The sequence below is a fragment of the Chiloscyllium plagiosum genome, unplaced genomic scaffold, assembly GCF_037043375.1.
Source record: "Chiloscyllium plagiosum isolate Xiang-an unplaced genomic scaffold, Cpla_swu_hap1 HiC_scaffold_53X, whole genome shotgun sequence".
Classification (NCBI taxonomy): Eukaryota; Metazoa; Chordata; class Chondrichthyes; order Orectolobiformes; family Hemiscylliidae; genus Chiloscyllium; species Chiloscyllium plagiosum.
Window position 1 is genome coordinate 8,314,141 of NW_028270191.1, and position 18,119 is coordinate 8,332,259.

General features: G+C 45.8%; 1 protein-coding gene across 4 annotated transcripts in view; it reads left to right on the forward strand.

Moving 5' to 3' along the window:
- The window catches only part of LOC122543389 (rho guanine nucleotide exchange factor 25-like), a 373,207-nt gene that overhangs the window by 337,476 nt on the left and 17,612 nt on the right, over positions 1-18,119 (forward strand). For all 4 annotated transcript variants that reach the window (XM_087985590.1, XM_043682070.2, XM_043682071.2 and 1 more), the window contains 5 exons: positions 5,813-5,902; positions 6,443-6,535; positions 12,489-12,539; positions 16,392-16,469; positions 17,469-17,660. In XM_087985590.1, coding sequence (XP_087841716.1) covers positions 5,813-5,902; positions 6,443-6,535; positions 12,489-12,539; positions 16,392-16,469; positions 17,469-17,660 — 504 coding nt within the window. The remainder of the gene's footprint in view (positions 1-5,812; positions 5,903-6,442; positions 6,536-12,488; positions 12,540-16,391; positions 16,470-17,468; positions 17,661-18,119) is intronic.

Here is an 18,119-nt window from a genome sequence, read left to right on the forward strand (position 1 = left end):
CAGCAGCTGAGACTGTATACTGAGATGGCTCCTCAAGGTGATGGTGGCCTTCTCTGTCCCTTCCCTGCAATGCCAGGCAGCAGCTCCTTCCGTGTTCAAGGGCCTCCATATGCCTTCCCCAATTTCAAGAGCCCAGGCACCATCCTTAATTAGACAACAAGCGTGACTTACGACCACTAATTGGCCAAATGAGGGAAAGTCGGATGTTGGTGCCCCGACCCAAAACCCCAGCCATGACATTCAAATAAATGATGGTAAGAAGAGTTAGAATCATTTCATCCAAAAGAAAGGACTGGGTATACAGGTGGAGAACTTGATGATAGGCTTCCTATTGACCTGTGCTCAATGGCACCTCCCTCCGGAACCCTGAGGTCAATTACTGTTGTTCGGGAGGGTTTTGGGGAGTGGGTGGCAAATATGACTGAATGTGTCTAGGGGATGTGTGCCCATCTTCCATTGTGTTTCCCATCTAGCTCAGAATATAGGAGTTGGGAGATCATGTTGTGGCTGTATAGGACATTAGTTAGGCCCCTTTTGGAATACTGTGTTCAATTCTGGACTCCCTACTATAGGGAGGATGTTGTGAAACTTGAAAGGGTTCAGGAAAGAGTCACAAGGATGTTGCCAGGATTGGAGGGTTTGAGCTACAGGGAGAGGCTGAATAGGCTGGGGCTGTTTTCCCTGGAGCGTCAGAGGCTGAGGGATGACCTTATAGAGGTTTATAAAATCATGAGGGGCATGGATAGGATAAATAGACAAGATCTTTTCTCCAGGGTAGGGGACTCCAAGACTAGAGGGCATAGGTTTAGGGTGAGAGGGGAAAGATATAAAAGAGACCTAAGGGGCAACTCTTTCACGCAGAGGGGGGTACGTGTATGGAATGAGCTGCCAGAGGAAGTGGTGGAGGCTGGTACAATTACAGCATTTAAAAGGCATCTGGATGGGTATATGAATAGGAAGAGATGTGGGCCAAATAGTGGCAATGGGACTAGATGAATTTAGGATATCTGGTCGGCATAAATAATTTGGATTGAAGGGTCTGTTTCCATGCTGTGCATCCCGATGACTCTGCAAGTCAACTTCAAATGCTTCTGCCCCTTCGCTGAATTGCCATGGAAACACATGAGCTGTGACACAACTTCCTACTTGAACCGGAGCATCCATCATTTGAAAGGTCGTCCCAAGAGATCCGAATGGGAAACAATTACATCTGCTGGAGTGCTGAACTTCAACCAGGGGGCGGGGAGTAGTTCCAGTCCTGTCCTCCCTCTGAGGTCTCCCTGAGCGGTACTGCAGGTCTGCCTGTGGCCAGGAGATGATATGTTTTCGGCAGCCAAGAATGTTGTCATCAAGCCCCCTGACCAACGGCTGGGACTGGGACCTCCAGCATCAGCAGCTCACATTCCATAGCCTTTGTAAATTAATAAACCACCATCAACTGGTCACAGCGCCAGGGACCGGGTTCGATTCCAGCCTCAGGTGACTGTCTGTATGGAGTTTGCACATTCTCCCCATGTCTGCGTGGGTTTCCTCCGGGTGCTGCAGTTTCCTCCCACAGTCCAAAGATGTGTAGGTTAGATAGATTGGCCATGCTAAATTGTCCCGTAGTGTGCAGGCTAGGGTGGATTGGCCGTGCTAAATTGTCCCATACTGTCCAGGGATGTGCAGGTTAGGGTGGATTGGCCATGCTAAATTGTCCCATCGAGTCCAGGGATGTGCAGGTTAGGGTGGATTGGCCATGCTAAATTGTCCCATACTGTCCAGGGATGTGCAGGTTAGGGTGGATTGGCCATGCTAAATTGTCCCATAGTGTCCAGGGATGTGCAGGTTAGGGTGGATTGGCCATGCTAAATTGTCCCATCGAGTCCAGGGATGTGCAGGTTAGGGTGGATTGGCCATGCTAAATTGTCCCATAATGTCCAGGGATGTGCAGGTTAGGGTGGATTGGCCATGCTAAATTGTCCCATACTGTCCAGGGATGTGCAGGTTAGGGTGGATTGGCCATGCTAAATTGTCCCATAGTGTCCAGGGATGTGCAGGTTAGGGTGGATTGGCCATGCTAAATTGTCCCATCGAGTCCAGGGATGTGCAGGTTAGGGTGGATTGGCCATGCTAAATTGTCCCATAGTGTCCAGTGATGTGCAGGTTAGGGTGGATTGGCCATGCTAAATTGTCCCATAGTGTCCAGGGATGTGCAGGTTAGGGTGGATTGGCCATGCTAAATTGTCCCATAGTGTCCAGGGATGTGCAGGTTAGGGTGGATTGGCCATGCTAAATTGTCCCATCGAGTCCAGGGATGTGCAGGTTAGGGTGGATTGGCCATGCTAAATTGTCCCATAGTGTCCAGTGATGTGCAGGTTAGGGTGGATTGGCCATGCTAAATTGTCCCATAGTGCCCAAGGATGAGCAGGTTATGATGGATTGGTCATGCTAAGTTGTCCCATAGTGATAAGGATAGGGTAGGAGATTGGGTCTAGGTGGGATGCTCTTTGGACGGTCAGTGTGAACTCGATGGGCCAAATGGCCTGCTTCCACACTATAAGGATTCCATAATGATTCTATGAGTCGTCAGAGGCCAACGTACTGTATGCGTCGAATTACAGTAACATAAGAAACAGGTGCAGGAGGAGGCCATTCAGACCATCAAGCCTTGCAGAAATATCTATCATTAGTAATGAGTTGGAAAATGTGACCTATGACTGAACAGGCTGGGGCTGTTTTCCCTGGAGCGTTGGAGGCTGAGAAGTGACCTTATAGAGGTTTACAAAATCATGAGGGACATGGATAGGGTAAATAGACAAGGTATTTTTCCCTGGGGTCAGGGAGTCCAGAACTAGAGGACATAGGTTTAGGGTGAGAGGGGAAAGATATAAAAGGGACCTAAGGGGCAACTTTTTCACGCAGAGGGTGGTGGGTGTATGGAATGAGCTGCCAGAGGAAGTGGTGGGGGCTGGTACAATTACAGCATTTAAAAGGTTTCTTGATTGGTACATGAATAGGAAGGGTTGAGAGGGATATGCGGCCAAATGCTGGCAAATGGGACGAGATTAGGTTAGGATATCTGGTCAGCATGGACAGGTTGGACCGAAGGGTCTGTTTCTGTGCTGTACATCTCGACTCTTATGACTCCATTTATGAATACGGGTCAGGTGACTGGAGAGTGGCTGATGTTGTGCCTTTGTTTAGGAAGTGATGTAAGGAGAAGTTTGATAATGATAGACCTGTGAGTCTGACTTTGGGGGTGGGTAAGTTGTAGGTGGCGATTCTAAAAGATAGGATTTACATGCATTTGGAGAGGCAAGGAATGATTAGGCGTAGTCAGCATGGTGTTGTGCGAGGGAAATTGTGTCTCACAAAACTTGATGTTAGGAGACAGAGGGTGGTGGTGGAGGATGTTTCTCAGACTGGAGACCTGTGACCAGCGGTGTTCCACAGGGATCGGTGCTGAGTCCACTGTTCTTTGTCAGTTATATAAATGATTTGGATGTCAATATAGAAGGCATGGTCAGTATGTTTGCTGACAATACCAATATTGGTGGTGCAGTGGACAGTGAAGAAGGTTATCTAAGATTACAAAGAGATCTTGATCAGCTGGGTCAATGGGCTGAGGAGTGACGGATGGAGTTTAATTTGGATAAATGTGAGGTATTGCATTTTGGTAAAACAAACAAGGGTAGGACTTATACAGTTAAGAGTAGGGTAGTGTTGTAGAACAGAGAGACCTGGGGTTCAGGAACATCATCCTTTGAAGTTTGTATCACATATAGACAGGGGGTTAAGAAGGTGTGTAGCACACTGGCCTTCATTGCTCAGTCCTTTGAGTGTAGGAGTTGGGACGTCATGTTGTGGTTGTCCAGGACATTGGTGAGGCCTCTTCTGGAGAACTGTGCCCAGTTCTGGTCGCTCTGTTACAGGAAGGATATTATTAAGCTGGAGAGGGTTCATAAGATATTTACCAGAATGTTGCCGGGTATGGAGGGACTGAGTTAAGGGGAGAGGTTGGATTGGCTGGGGCATTTTTCATTGGAGGTTGAGAAGGTTGAGGGGTGACCTTATAGGAGTTGATAAAATCATGAGGGGCATGGATAATGTGAATGACAGGTATCTTTTCCCTAGTTGGGGGGATTTCAAGACTAGGGGACACATTTTTAAACTGAGAGGAGGAAGATTTAACTTCCTAAGGAAGTGGTGGATGTGGATACAGTACATGAAATGGAAAGGTTTGGAGGGAGATGGGCCAGGAGCAGGCAGGTGCGAATAGTTTAGTTTGGGATTATGGTTGGTATGGACTGGTTGGACTGAAGGGTCTGTTTCCTTGCTGTATGAACTCTGTAAGGCAGCAACACCATTCAAATGGACAATGGCTGATTTTCTTACCTCAAGTCCATTTGCTTGCACTATCTCTTGATACCTTTACTCTATCAATCTCTGTCTTGAATATACGCGATGACTGAGCCTCCCCAGCCTTCTGGGGTGGAGAGTTCTAAAGATTCACCACCTTCTGGGTGAAGAAATGTCTCCTCACCTCAGTCTGAAAAAGCTGCCACTTATTCTGAGCCTACGTCCCCTGGTTCTAGACCGTCCACAGCTGGGTGGAGGACTGCATCTTCTCTGTCAAGGCCTGTCAGAATTTTGGGAGTGTCAATGAGTTCACTGAACTAAACCACAGAGAATACACCTCGCTGTCTCCTCACAGAACATCCCAGGGGTCAGACTAATGACCCTTCATTGCACTTTGTCTTTTGCAGGTATCAGCTAGGTCACTTATGTGAGGAGATGGCATTCCGATACAGACTGGCCATGATCCCATTGAGCAGAGGAACAGATTTAAGGGACTGAATGGTGTCTCTGTGCCCCTGTTATTCCTATGCAGCTTAAACATCAAACATCTTGCAGTTAGCCTGTGTGAGAGTCAGGGACAGTTGCTTCATCCACCTTGGTACAGTTCTTTTAATAGAACCCATTTAAAATAAATCAATTGATATCTCTCTGGAAATAACCTACAGCAGAGTGGCATTAAGCATTGGCAGTCTCAAAGCTTTGGCCTTCCAGGATGTGCACTTGTGTTTTTAAAAAAAAATACAATGAGAAGTGTTTAAGTTGTCATCTTCTGGCACCAATATTAATTTTTTAAATTAAGACAAAGTCCACCTTTTGTTCAGTTCACAGCTCTTGGGTTCACAAGGTTGAGGGACCACAGACATCAACGATTCTTCAGTCTTGGTTATTTATCTTTTGTATTCATCACAAAGTGCAGGAAACCCTGCCATTCCTTTGCCCCCTCGTCTCTGTTTTTCTTTAAAAACAATTTCCTCGAGTCAGAATGTCTCTTGTGCCCCCTGTTGTGGCACAATAAGTTCCCGTCTCCTGCATTCATCACAGGCTACCAGGCCTGGTATACCATCGGTTGATGCTGAGGGGGAAACACTCCAGCAGCTTATGATCAAAGGACACAGCCTCAAATGCTCCAAACTGCCTCTCTCCGTCCTCCCATTGAACCGGTGATATCAGTGGCAGTGGCACACTCAGCAGTGTTATTCATGCGCCAGTTGCCCCTCATGAAGCCAGGGGGCTTTGGCATTAGCTTGGCAAAGTGGCCCGCACAACTTGCTACAGCTACGTTGCCGTTGGCTCCTCAGATAGTGTGTGCTTTGATACAGACGCGAGCTTAGTGGCTGGAGAAAGAGCATTTCAGGGACAGACAGCAGTGAAGATGCTCAGTGTGTGTTATAAGAGGACGGTGTGGGGCCTGTATGGTGTGTTCTTGTCTGCCGTTAATTCTCAAGTAGAATGAACATGTATTATTTTCCAGGAAAGACGGTTACACATGTACGTGGTTTATTGCCAGAATAAACCTAAATCAGAGCATATCGTCTCCGAGTACATCGACACCTACTTTGAAGTGAGTGCCCTTTCATTTCGGTTTGACATTGCACGCACAGTGCTTGGATTAAATTCAACAGTAACATGCCCTCGAGCATCTCTTCATAAATAGGGAGACCAGATGGCAAGGTGGTTTGCTCGTCACCTTTTCATCTCTGGAGGGGTGGCTCTGAGTCCTTTGCAGGCTCCATTTTCACTGCCAATTGTAAAGATTTGACAAAAATTGTGGGTGCAAGTCTGGGGCAATTAATCTGACAGCAACCAGTTCAAAATAAACCATCCCTTATGGGCTGTAAGGAGGACTGATATGGGAAATGGGTTTAAACTTAAAGCAGAGTAGGTTGAGGGAGCTTTAGTTTCTGGGTGACTAGCTATCACTCCCCGTATTGACACACTACACTGATCTGAGTGTGAAATTCATGTGAAAAGGCATCAAGTCAGCAGTTTCATGCAGAGAATATGGTGCGCCATTGTGTGGTAATTTTGGTGGGTAATGATACTTAGGGAGACCTAAGGCCGATCGGCCTGCCAAAGTAACGTTTTGTCCTTGTTTTTTCAGGAGCTGAAGCAGCAACTAGGCCACAGGCTTCAGCTGAATGACTTACTTATCAAACCCGTTCAGAGAATCATGAAGTACCAGCTTCTATTGAAGGTGGGGAGCAGTCTGTTCATGCCCGGGCCTACTGACAAATAAACAGTGTTTTGTGAGGGGATGTTTGTCGTGGTTTACATTAAAGTCCTTCTGCCATTCCTTAGCTGATCTGTGTATTTTGTCCAAATGCCTTTTACCACCTATCCAAAGTAGCAACTCCATTGATCCCAGCAACAAAGATGTGGTACTAAGGATAATTATTGGTCAGAATGCATTTGGAGTTGTGTGTGGTTTGCAGCAGCTTTAGTTAATTCTGTTCTTATGTAACCTTATATCTGCCTGAATTAACTTTGGTTCTCCTCTGCTAGTGCCCATTTTTCTCAACTACTAGAAGTGCCACCCCTGCAAGACAGTCCTGCCACAATTTTCCTCATCTACTGAAGCAGGGAGGCGCTACTTGCTGTGCCCAGGGGCTGCCCAGATCGCTAAATCTGTATAAACGTTGGGCTGTGTCTGATTTCTTGTGAGTTGCGACTGGCACTCTGCAGCGCGCAATTTTACTCTTTGGACCTTGGGAGTTTGAATGCGCTAAAGCGGCCGCACAATTGAGCACATGGCTGCAGTAATGCCACTGGGCTGTTTACAGAAATGTTAACGAGCTGAAAAGAGCGACACTTTCCCAAAGGCGTCACACAGCGCACATGCTTGTGGTTTCCGTTGCTGATTGGCCTCGCAGAATGACCCAGAGGGCCCTGCATTCTCCTTCGGCCCCTTAAATGCAAACCCCACTGCTTGTGGCAAATAAAACTTGCGGCTTGTGTTAGAAGCCATCCCAGCAGAGCTGTTTGCACCGAGCTCAATTCATCTTGTCGTACAAACTCCTGCAGCTCCACAACTCTCCTGGAGACTCCTGGACGCAACTGTGAACAGTGCAGGTGGTCAAGTGTGTGTGTGTGTGTGTGTGCGTTTGGGATGCTCTCCTGGAACACTTTGAGAGGGGTTGATGGGGTGAGGGAGGGAAACTGTTTGACTGGGTGAGACGATTGAAAGTCTACAGGTCACATGACAAATTCTCCAGGAAGATATGCACACACAGTTCGTAACCCGACTCCAGCAAGTGAGGGATCTGTATGTGTTCCTCATGAGAGCCATTGCATGTGAATTTGTAGACTTTTTGCAATGTGAAAGAAAATGTCATTCATTTGTGCCTTTGAGATAAGGGATACCTTCTGAACCTTCATTTTCCAGATTCAAGCATGTTCTTTTTCTGTCATAGAACAGTTGAGTATTGCTGTATTTGAACAGAAGAAGTGATGTAAAATGAAATACCATTTTGTCGTGCTTTTACTGAGGCATCTTCAAATGTACCATATCGAAGCAAGCCTTAGGCCCTTCTGGTCTATCTGGTTCGACACAAGGGTCCCCCGCCTCTAATTCATCTCAACTTATCAGTATTATCCTGCCAATTCACCCAGCCTCTAACACAAGTTGGCCATTTGAGCCTCTCAAGGCTGTTCCACCATTCAAAGAGATCAGCGTGAGGCTAATCTGTGACCTAACTCCACAGAACAGCTTTTTCCCATATCCCTTAACACCTTATGGTTGACAAAAATCTGCCAATCTCTCAGTTGGTCTAGCTTGAATTACCACTTGGGGAAGAGAGTTCAAACCTTCTGCTAGCCTTTGAGCAAAGGATTTCAGTAGGAGCAGGAATAGGCCTGGCAGCACTTAAGCCTGCTCTGCCATTCAACACAACCTAAACCTCAATGTCACAATGATTCTTAACTCTTCCTATAGTTCAACAGTTAGACTTTGTCTATCTCATACTTGATTCATTGACCCAGGGCTATCTACAGTGGAGAACGGGCAACTCTTTATTCCCCTCAGTTCTTGGTTTTGCTACAAGGAGAGGCATCTTCTCAGCATCTACCCCGTCTAACCTCCTGCCCTCCCCCCCCCACTCCCCCCAGTACCTTATATGTTTCAATAGGATCACCTCTCATTCTTTGAAACTCCCATAAGTATCAGCTCAATCTTTCCTCAAAACAAAGCCTTTCATCCAAAAAGTCAGTCAAGAGAGCCTACTCTGACCTACCTCCAATGCAAATCTGCATCTCAAAACTAGGAGACTGCAACTATATGCAATAGGTGCGGTCTCACCAATGTCCCATACATTGGAGCAACATTTCCCTACTTATATATTCCAACCCCTATTAAACAAAGGACAGCATTCTATTTATCTTCTCAATCAATTGCTGTACTTGTATGCTGACTTTTTTATGTATTAATATACCCTGATCCCTCTGTATCACAGCATTCTGCAGTCTCTCTCCAGTTAAACGATATTTTGCTTCTCGATGTTTCCTATAAAAGTAGATAATCTCAGATATCTCCACAAAATATTCAATTTTCAAAGGTGTTGCGCACTCACTTAACCTCCTCATATCCTTTTACAGACTCTTTGTTTCCTCCTCACAACTACCTGTCTTTGAATCAGCAAATTTGGCTACCATGTACTCTGTCTTATTATCCACGTCATTAATTTGGATGCAAGTGGTTAAGGCCCCAGCACAAATCCCTACAGCACTCCCTTCTTCACAGATGTTCCAATTATCCTGACTCTCTGTTTCTGGTCAGTTAGCCAGTCTCTATCTACACCAGTATCTTAGCTCCAGCACCATGGGCTCTTATCTTTATGCAGGAACTTGTTTTTTTATATGGCACCTTATTGAATGCCTTTTCGCAATCCAACTGATTCCCCTTTATCCACCCTAATTGTCACATCGTCAAAGGACTCTGTTTGTCAAATACAATTATCCTCTCATAAAACCATGTTGGGTCTCCCTGATTGTGTTATGGTTTTCAAAGTGACATGCTCTTACCCCCTTAATAATGGATTCTGGCATTTTCCCAATGACTGATGTTAGTCTAATTGACTTTGTATCCCTCCTATCTTGAATAGGAGTATAACTTTGGCAGTTTTCCAATCCATTGGGATCTTTCCTGAACCTCGGGAACTGTCAAAGATTAAACCCAATATATCCACTTGTTTTAAGACTATCAGGACAGGGGACTTGTCAGCTATTAGGTTTTTCGCAAGTGATAAAGATAGTTTAAATTCCTCTTTTCCCTGATTTTCAGTTAGTTTTAGGATGCTTTTAGTGTCTTCTACCATGAAGACAAATACAAGATACTTGTTCAAAATCTCTGTCATCTTGTGTCCCCTGCTATTAATCCCCAAAGCTTCATCTTCTAAGGGGAACAATGATTACTTTAGCTACTCTTTTACTTTTTCTATACTTGTAGAAATGCTTACTGTTTGGTTACATTTTCCTTGCTAGTTTAGTCTCATCATCTAACTTCCCCCCGCTTTTGTTTTGTTTTATTTGCTTTTCTGTTGTTCAAGATGTTCCCAATCTTTGAGACTACAACTGGTCTTTGCCCCTTCTTTCAATTTCATCCCGTCCTCAACTTCCTTAGTTCACCAGGGATGGTTAATCTTCCTCATAGAGCCTTTCTTTCTCAAAAGAATATATCTGAATTGAGATGTTATGAAATATTGCCTGAAATGTCTGCCACCACGTCTCTGCCATCTTAGCTTTTACTCTTTATTTCTCTATTCCACTTCAGCCAATTGTGTCTCCGTCTTGCTGTAACTACCTTTATTTCAGTACAAGGCACTAGTTTCAGACCCAGGTTTCTCACCCTCAAACTGAATGTGAAATTCTATCACACTGTGATGCCCCTTCTCTGGAGGATCCTTTACTCTGACATCATTTATTAATCCTGTTTCATGGCACTTTACCAGAGTAGCACATTCCTGGTTGGTTTCACAACATATTGTTTTAAGGAACTCTTCCCAAATAAACTCACCCTCAAAGCTACCTTTGCTAATTTGATATATCCAATTGATACGAAAATTAACATTGCCGATTCCTTTTGTACAAGTGCCCATTATTGTATGAAGAAATGGTTCTAATTTTTTGACTCTGCTTTCTAGTCCTAGACACCCCAACCAACAGAAGTAGTTTTACTCCATTAATCCCATCTGTAGGCCTTTGTGTGATGAAAATTTGGATCAATTCACCCCTTAACTTCCTAAATTCTAGAGAATGCCTCTTTTTGTGTCATCTCCCCCTGGACTTTCACCCTTAAAATGCACTGGTAGCATTTTGAAATGAATAAGATCAGCAGATTGCCAACTGGTCCCAGACATTGTCCTCCATTAACAGCCTTTGCCCAGTTTCTCTGGGGTTTTGCTGAGAGGTTTCTACCAAAGTTGCAACAATGAGAAACTCCAACACTATCACTGCAGGCCAACACTGCTGTTAGCTCATACTTAATGTTTCCGTAGCCCATTACAGAGGAACCTCGATTATCCGAATGAGATGGGCAGGCACTATTTCATTCAGGTAATTGATTATTCGGTTAATTAGATTACTAATCTAATTCGGTTAATGATTCATTGCCTCTCCTCTGGGGCCTGTAGTTTTCTGGAGTTGCCTATTTCCTCTCTCTGCCTGCCTTGCTCCCTCTCTCTGTCTCAGGGTTTGTTTCTGAGCAGACACACACTTGTGTGTAAGGGAGCTGCAGCATTGCTGAAGCCTCTAGCACCTCCCACCCCATCAGTTTAATGGGATTGACAGAGTGAGCACTTGCTAAATCTGCTCCGTGTTCAGGTGACTAGGCAGCAGCATACCACGCAGGAGCCCCTGCCCCCCACTGTCTGCCTCTACCCCCGTCCGCACCCCTACCCCACATCCGACCCGGCCTACTCATCCCTATGCTCCCCCACCCCCGGCAGCACCACCAACCATCACCCACCCCCCCACTCCTCCCCCGGGCAGCCGGACTGGACAGTTAGACTGCTGCTGCCTTTGAGGGGTGAGTCTCTAAATAGCACACGCGCATGCGCACACACACACACACACAAACATACACACACACACAAGCACACAACTTTTTACTGCAGCTTTTTGACAGGTTCCACCTCTGCCCTGTTGGAGAGATTATTTGGGGAAGGGGGGGTTTAGGGTACATCCGTGTGTACAACTCCTGGGAAAGTGTGGGAAGAGAGAGAGAGAAAGGGCGGGAGGTCAGTCATTTGGAGACAGTGCCTGGGCTTCCATCGATGTCCAGGACTGTTCTCGGGAGCATTTCAGTAAGCCGGGTTCATCTTTAATCATTGTAAACAAAAGACGCAAACAGTGTTGAAACACCTCTTTGATGTAATGTTTCTGTCAGGACTTTGAGATCTTCGGGTAATCCAAAATTCGAATAATTGAGATTCCTCTGTGTTGGACTGTTGCTAGCTCCCAGAAGAACAACCCTTCCCAGTATGGGCTACCCAGCATCTTGTGAACTGACCTATAACTGGAAACTTGCGATTGAATTGACTCCCCTGTTGCAAACTTCAGCACAGCTAGGCAACATCACCAAAATAGATAGGCTCCACACTAATGGGGACATGAGCCCTTGGCATTCCCTGATGCTTACTGTGTGTGGTACACTCTCTTATCTCAGTTTTGCCAAGTTTTTTTTTCATATGAACCAGTTCCCCTTCCATGCATCCCAGCTACTGCCCAGTCTCCTCACTCAGATATTTTTGTGTACCTTTGGAACAGGTCAGACTTGAACCTGGGCTGTCTAGTCAAGAGGCAGGGACACTACCACTCGCCATTCTGCCCCCCCTCAGTCAGTGCTATTCTGTTTTTGGAGGTTGGAGTAGGCCTGGGTGATTTAGTGCAAGGTCACTAATTGGCCTTTCAGCAAGATTAACTTCACAGAATCCCCATTACCATTCTTACTATTAGAGAGAAATTTGGGGTCTTGAACTAAGCATGGGTAAATTGTTGGCTCCTGCTCACACCAGAATTTCCTCTATCCCTAACGAGTCTGCTCTGTCTGTTCGATTGGCATGCGAATGTAATCACTCCATTGTTCGATAGTATTTATCTTGCTCACACAGATTTTGCAACCCGTGCGTTATCTGTTTTCTCTCTTTGCTCCCCAGGATTTCTTGAAGTATTCGAAGAAAGCTGAGCAGGACACCACTCTGTTAGAGGTACGGCAATCACCAAACTTACAAGGGGATATTTCTGGGCCCTGTTGTTCTATCATTGTCCAGCCTTCTATCCTGACCCCTGTGCAAATCTCAGTTCCTGTCAAGCTCTGCTGCATCCCAGTCCCAATCTCACATTCCCCTCCCCCATGCCCATTGAGCTACCATGGCAATGCCTTGATTACAGAATTCTCCTGCCTGTTTTCAACTCCCTCATGCCTCTATTTCTATAATCAGCCCCAGAGCCCAGATGGCACAGTGGCTGAGTGGTTAGCACTGCTGCTTCACAGTGCCAGGGAGCTGGGTTCAGTTCCACCCTCGTGCAACTGTCCGTGTGGGGTTTGTGTGTTCTCCCCGTGTCTGTGTGGGTTTCCTCTCACAGTCCAAAGATGTGTAGGTTAGGTGGATTGACCATGCTAAATTACCCATAGTGTGCAGACTAGGTGGGTTAGCCATGGTAAATGCGGGGTTATAGGGATAGTGTGGGATGCTCTTTGGAGGGTCAGTGCAAATGTGATGGGCCCAATAGCCTCTGTCAGTACTATAGGGATTCTATGATTTCAACCCACTGAGATAACCTCTAATTTTGGCCTCTGGAGCATCCTCTGATTTCCATTGCTTCACTTTGGTCACCAAACCTCTCGCACTCTTCTTCCTTTTTTAAAACCAAGCTTTCGGTCAACTCTCTGTTTGTGGTTCCACATCAAGTTTGTTGAGGTAAGACCATAAGGAATAGGACCAGGAGTAGGCTATTCAGCCCCTGGAGCCTACCCTCCCCTCCACACCCCCCCCCCCCCCCACCATTCCATAGAAGCATAGCTGATCCAACATCCCTCACATTCAGTATCCTGCCCTTTCCCCTTAACCGTTGGATTCCATGACTGATCACGATTCTATTTGTCTCAGCCTTAAATATACACAAGGGCTCTGCCCCCACAGCTCTCTGCAGTAAGGAGCTCCAAAGATTCTCAACCCCTCAGAGAAGAAATTCCTCCTCATCACCATCTTAAATTGGTGCCCCTTTATTCTGAGATCATGCCCTCTGGTCCCAGATGCCCTGGGATGATTTTCTTTGGTAAAGGCAGTAGATATTTGCACATTGTCGTGACTCTTGCTGTTTTTACTGTTTTTTTGGAGAGACTCAGCACAGAAGCAGAGAACTGTAGGCCAGGTTACTTGTTGGATTATATCAATTTATTTTTCTCCATATGAGTAGCAGCTCTCCCAAGAATAAGTTGCATCCATAAACGACTTTTCAGACAATTAATGACGCTGGTGTACTTTACAGGAAGATGATGTTGGGCACTAGGCTGAACTAAACATAGGATTTAGGAGTGGGCCACTCAGCCTCTCAAGCCTGTTCCAATAAGGTCATGGCTGCTGTTTGTGGTCACAGCACCACATTCATATCCTGTTTTAAACAATATTTGCTAGCTCATGTTATCTTTCCTCTGACATAACGCTCCACCATCACGTCCTCTTTACTGCAGATTACCTCCCAGTTTAGTAACTCGTACAATTCGATGACTTGAGATGAAAAGGTAAATGAGTCATTTCCATTTTGTGTTGCACCTCCCATGACCTCAGACCCAATAAGGTACTGCTGAAGTGTCAGCAATCTGCAAGGTCCCACAAGGAGCAATGAGATTGTGACCAGGCCATCTGCTTTGTCCTGTCATTTGATAGATTGTTGTTGGCCTGGACACTGGTGGAGAACACTCCTACTCTTCAGTGGGAATCTTCACCCGAGACAAACAGACATCACATCATTTCACTTTTGTGGGATGCAGGCATCACTGGCAAGGCCAGTGTTTGTTGGCCTTTGAACTGAGAGGCTCACTTGGACATTTCAGAGGGCGGTTAAGAGTCAACCACAATGCAATGGGTCTGGAGTCATGGATAGGCCAGACCGGGTACATAGAATGTAGCCCTTCAGCCCACGATGTTGTGCCAAACATGACACCAAATTAAACGAATCCCTTCTGCCTGCCCTTGGTCCATATCCCTCCATTCCTTGCATTTTCATGCGCTTATTTTAAAGATTCTTAAATGCCCCTATCGTATCTGCCTTCACCACCACCCTGGAAGCATGTTCCACACTCGTACCACTTTCTGTGTTAAAAAACTTGTCCCTCACATCTGCTTTGAGCTTTCCCCCCTCACCTTAAATGTATTAGACATCTCAACTCTGGGAAAAAGATTCTGAATGTCAACCCTATCTCTGCACCTCATTGTTGTATAGATTTCAATCGAGTCTCCCCCTCAGCCTCTGCCATTCCAGAGGAAACATCCTGAGTTTTTCTAGCCTCTCCTTATAGCTCATAAGGGCGGCAGATTTCCCTCCCTAAACGGCACGAATGAAGCAGGATTTTTGTTTATATAATCACTGATAGTTTTGTGGTCACTGTTACAGAGACGTTCACTTCCAGAGTTTAATAACTAAATTAGGGGAGGTGATAGCCTAGTGGCATTTTCACTAGCCCATTAATCGAGAAACTTAGCTAATGTTCCCAGGACTCAGGTTCAAATCCTGCCATGGCAGATGGGAAGAGTTTGAATTCACTTAAAAGAAAATGTGGGATTAAGAATCTCATGATGACCATGAATCATTGCCAATTGTTGGAAAACCCCATCTGGTTCACTAATGCCTTTTAGCGAAGGAAAATGCTATCCTTACCTGATCTGGCCTACATGTGACTCCAGACCCACAGCAATGAGAGTGACTCTTCACTGCCTCTGGGCAATTAGGGATGGGCAGTAAACAAGGCCTAGCCAGTGACACCCACATCCCATGAATGAATAAAAGAAAGTATAAATTCCACCAGCTATCGTAGTGGGAATTGAACCCATGTCCTCACAGCGTCAGCCTGGGCCTTTTCATTATTGATACAGCACCATCTCCCTATTATCTCATCTCTGACAACAAACATTCCTTCAGCACTGCCCTGAGCTGTTAGCTGTGGCATTTCCCCAGATGACCACTCCTGGCACCTTGTGGGATTTGCCATCTCTGTTGGTGTGTGGTACTGGGTGAGGGTTTTTGAGGTGATTCGCTCCTGCAAACCCTCCTTTGTCCTTGCTTTGTGTTGGGCCTATCTGGTGCTAAGAGTTCGAGTATACACCATTGAAGAGTATCTCCAGAAGAGGCTGTTCTTAGATAACAAGGAGGTTTATTGGAATAAGGACAACTACATTTGGTCAGGTAGGATTCCTGAGACCTTAGGGAACTGGTACAGACAGATCTGCTCCCTCTGAAAACTAGAATAGAAATCTTTGTCTTCATTCACAGACTGTGTGTGACATGAGCAGATTGAGTGGAGCCAATATGACATGAACATTAGCCCTTCAAAGCTTCTGCCTGATACAAGATTGTCTTTATTAAGAGTTTAGACCTTTGGAGTGGGATTTGAACTCACAAGCCTGTGACAGTTGACTGTTTCCACTGAGCCAAGGCTGACAGATGGAAGCATTGTACTTGTGCGTTGAAGGTTTGGAGCTGTGAAGGTGATTTTTACGATCCCACTGATTTTGTCATCCATTGCCACTTATGTACGATCCATTGTGACACAGCCCACCTAGACGCAGGAAACAGGAAATCAAAGAGTGCAGGAGCAGAAACAAACTAGATAGCAGCAGCATTGCAGTGTAACTGAAAACATCAGCAAGTCACACACAAGCCTGAGTCAAGAGCTGGAAAATGGGACTGGAATTGTTCGGTATTTGTTTTCCACAGGTTCCAAACTTCCATGACTCTGACAAGCATACCCCCATGAATTGAAATGGCAGAAATTATCGGTATTGAGGAAAGAATGCACTTTGTATATATTGAGATTGTGTGATATTTTCCCTTTGTAGCAAGCTGTGGAGGTGATGTGCTTCGTGCCTAGACGATGTAATGATATGATGAACGTAGGACGCTTACAGGGCTTTGAGGTAAGTTTTGATTTCACTTCCGTTCCTTGTTAGGAGGACCTGGCTACCAAGGCATTGTTGGACAAAGCTAGTTAACAAGAGAATTTTTTTGTCAGAACTCCCTGGACATCCTTTCTTAGATCGAGGAATGAAATGAACCTCAAAGCTTGAATGATGACATGTCATTTTCGTATCAACACATGATTCAATACAATAATGCAGTGTGCTTTTATGTCCATAAGCTTCAGCCCTTCCTCTTATCTCTCCACAAGAAAAGGGGACATAGAATCAGGACTGCTCCTAGGAGGTAGACACCCCCAGTGTCTTTGAGAAGAGGAAAGAGTCAGGAAATTAAATAATAAACCAGTGCCCAACTTCCCACTAATGCCAATTTTCTGAAACTTGGGAAGAAGCGATTACTAATTTCTCATTGAAAGTCTCTCTTGGTGTATACCCTTTAAATTCATGGGCGTACATTTGGACTTTGGGCATGGGAGGATATTAAATGTTATCGAATTAACTGCCTGTTACTCATCACACCTGGCTGACCTCTTCTAAACCCATGACCCCTTCCATCCAGTAGAACAAGGGCACCAGATACATGGGAACACCACCACCTGCCAGTTCCCTTCCAAGCCCTTCACCATCCTGACTTGGAAATATATTGCTGTTCCTTCAGTGTTGCTGGGTCAAAACCCTGGAATTCCCACCCTCAGGGCATTGTGGGTCAACCTACAGCACACGGACTGCAGCGGTTCAAGATGGCAGCTCACCCCCATCTTCTCAAGGGGGGTAACTAGGGACAGGCAATAAATGCTGGCCCAAATTCCATGAAAGAGTACAAAAATCTAAAACTCAGGAGAGATGCTTAACTGATAGTTTTACCCAATTGGCCAAGTCAAAACGACCCTGGAAGGAGTTAGATCCAGGTTTGTCGTGATTGGAATTTCCTCCTCTCTCCTTCCACCTAATATTGAATTAACTGTGGGTTGATCTGCCCTTTCTTCCTCCCTCCTCCAGGGAAAAATAACAGCTCAGGGAAAACTTCTTCAGCAGGACACCTTCCACGTGATCGAACAGGATGCTGGCTTCCTATCGCGCAGTAAAGAGCGGCGAGTTTTCCTCTTTGAACAAATAGTAATCTTCAGTGAGCCACTGGATAAGAAGAAGGGCTTTTCACTGCCAGGTTATCTCTTCAAGAACAGTATTAAGGTAATGGTGGGATGCAACAGGTTTTCCCGTGCCAGCTTGGGATACAATGCCCATTTGTTTCCACTGCTGCAGCCAACAGCTCCAGCTTCTTGGTGAACGCACTGAAGGCCATTAAGCCAGGCCGTTCACCTTGGTTCCCCCATGCCCTGAATTTATTCATGAGCCACGTGATGGTACTTCCAAGTCTCACTTGAGGATTTTATCATATAACTCAGACGGACACTTCAGACTGTGACCGAGGGAGTGCCGGAATGTCGGAGGGTCAGTACTGAGGGAGTGCCGCACTGTTGGAGGGTCAGTGCTGAGGGAGTGCCACACTGTCAGAGGGTCAGTATTGAGGGATTGCCGCACTTTCAGGGGGTCAGTACTGTGGGATTGCCGCACTGTCGGAGTGTCAGTGATGAGGGAGTGCCGCGTTGTCGGAGGGTCAGTGCTGAGGGAGTGCCGCACTGTTGGGGT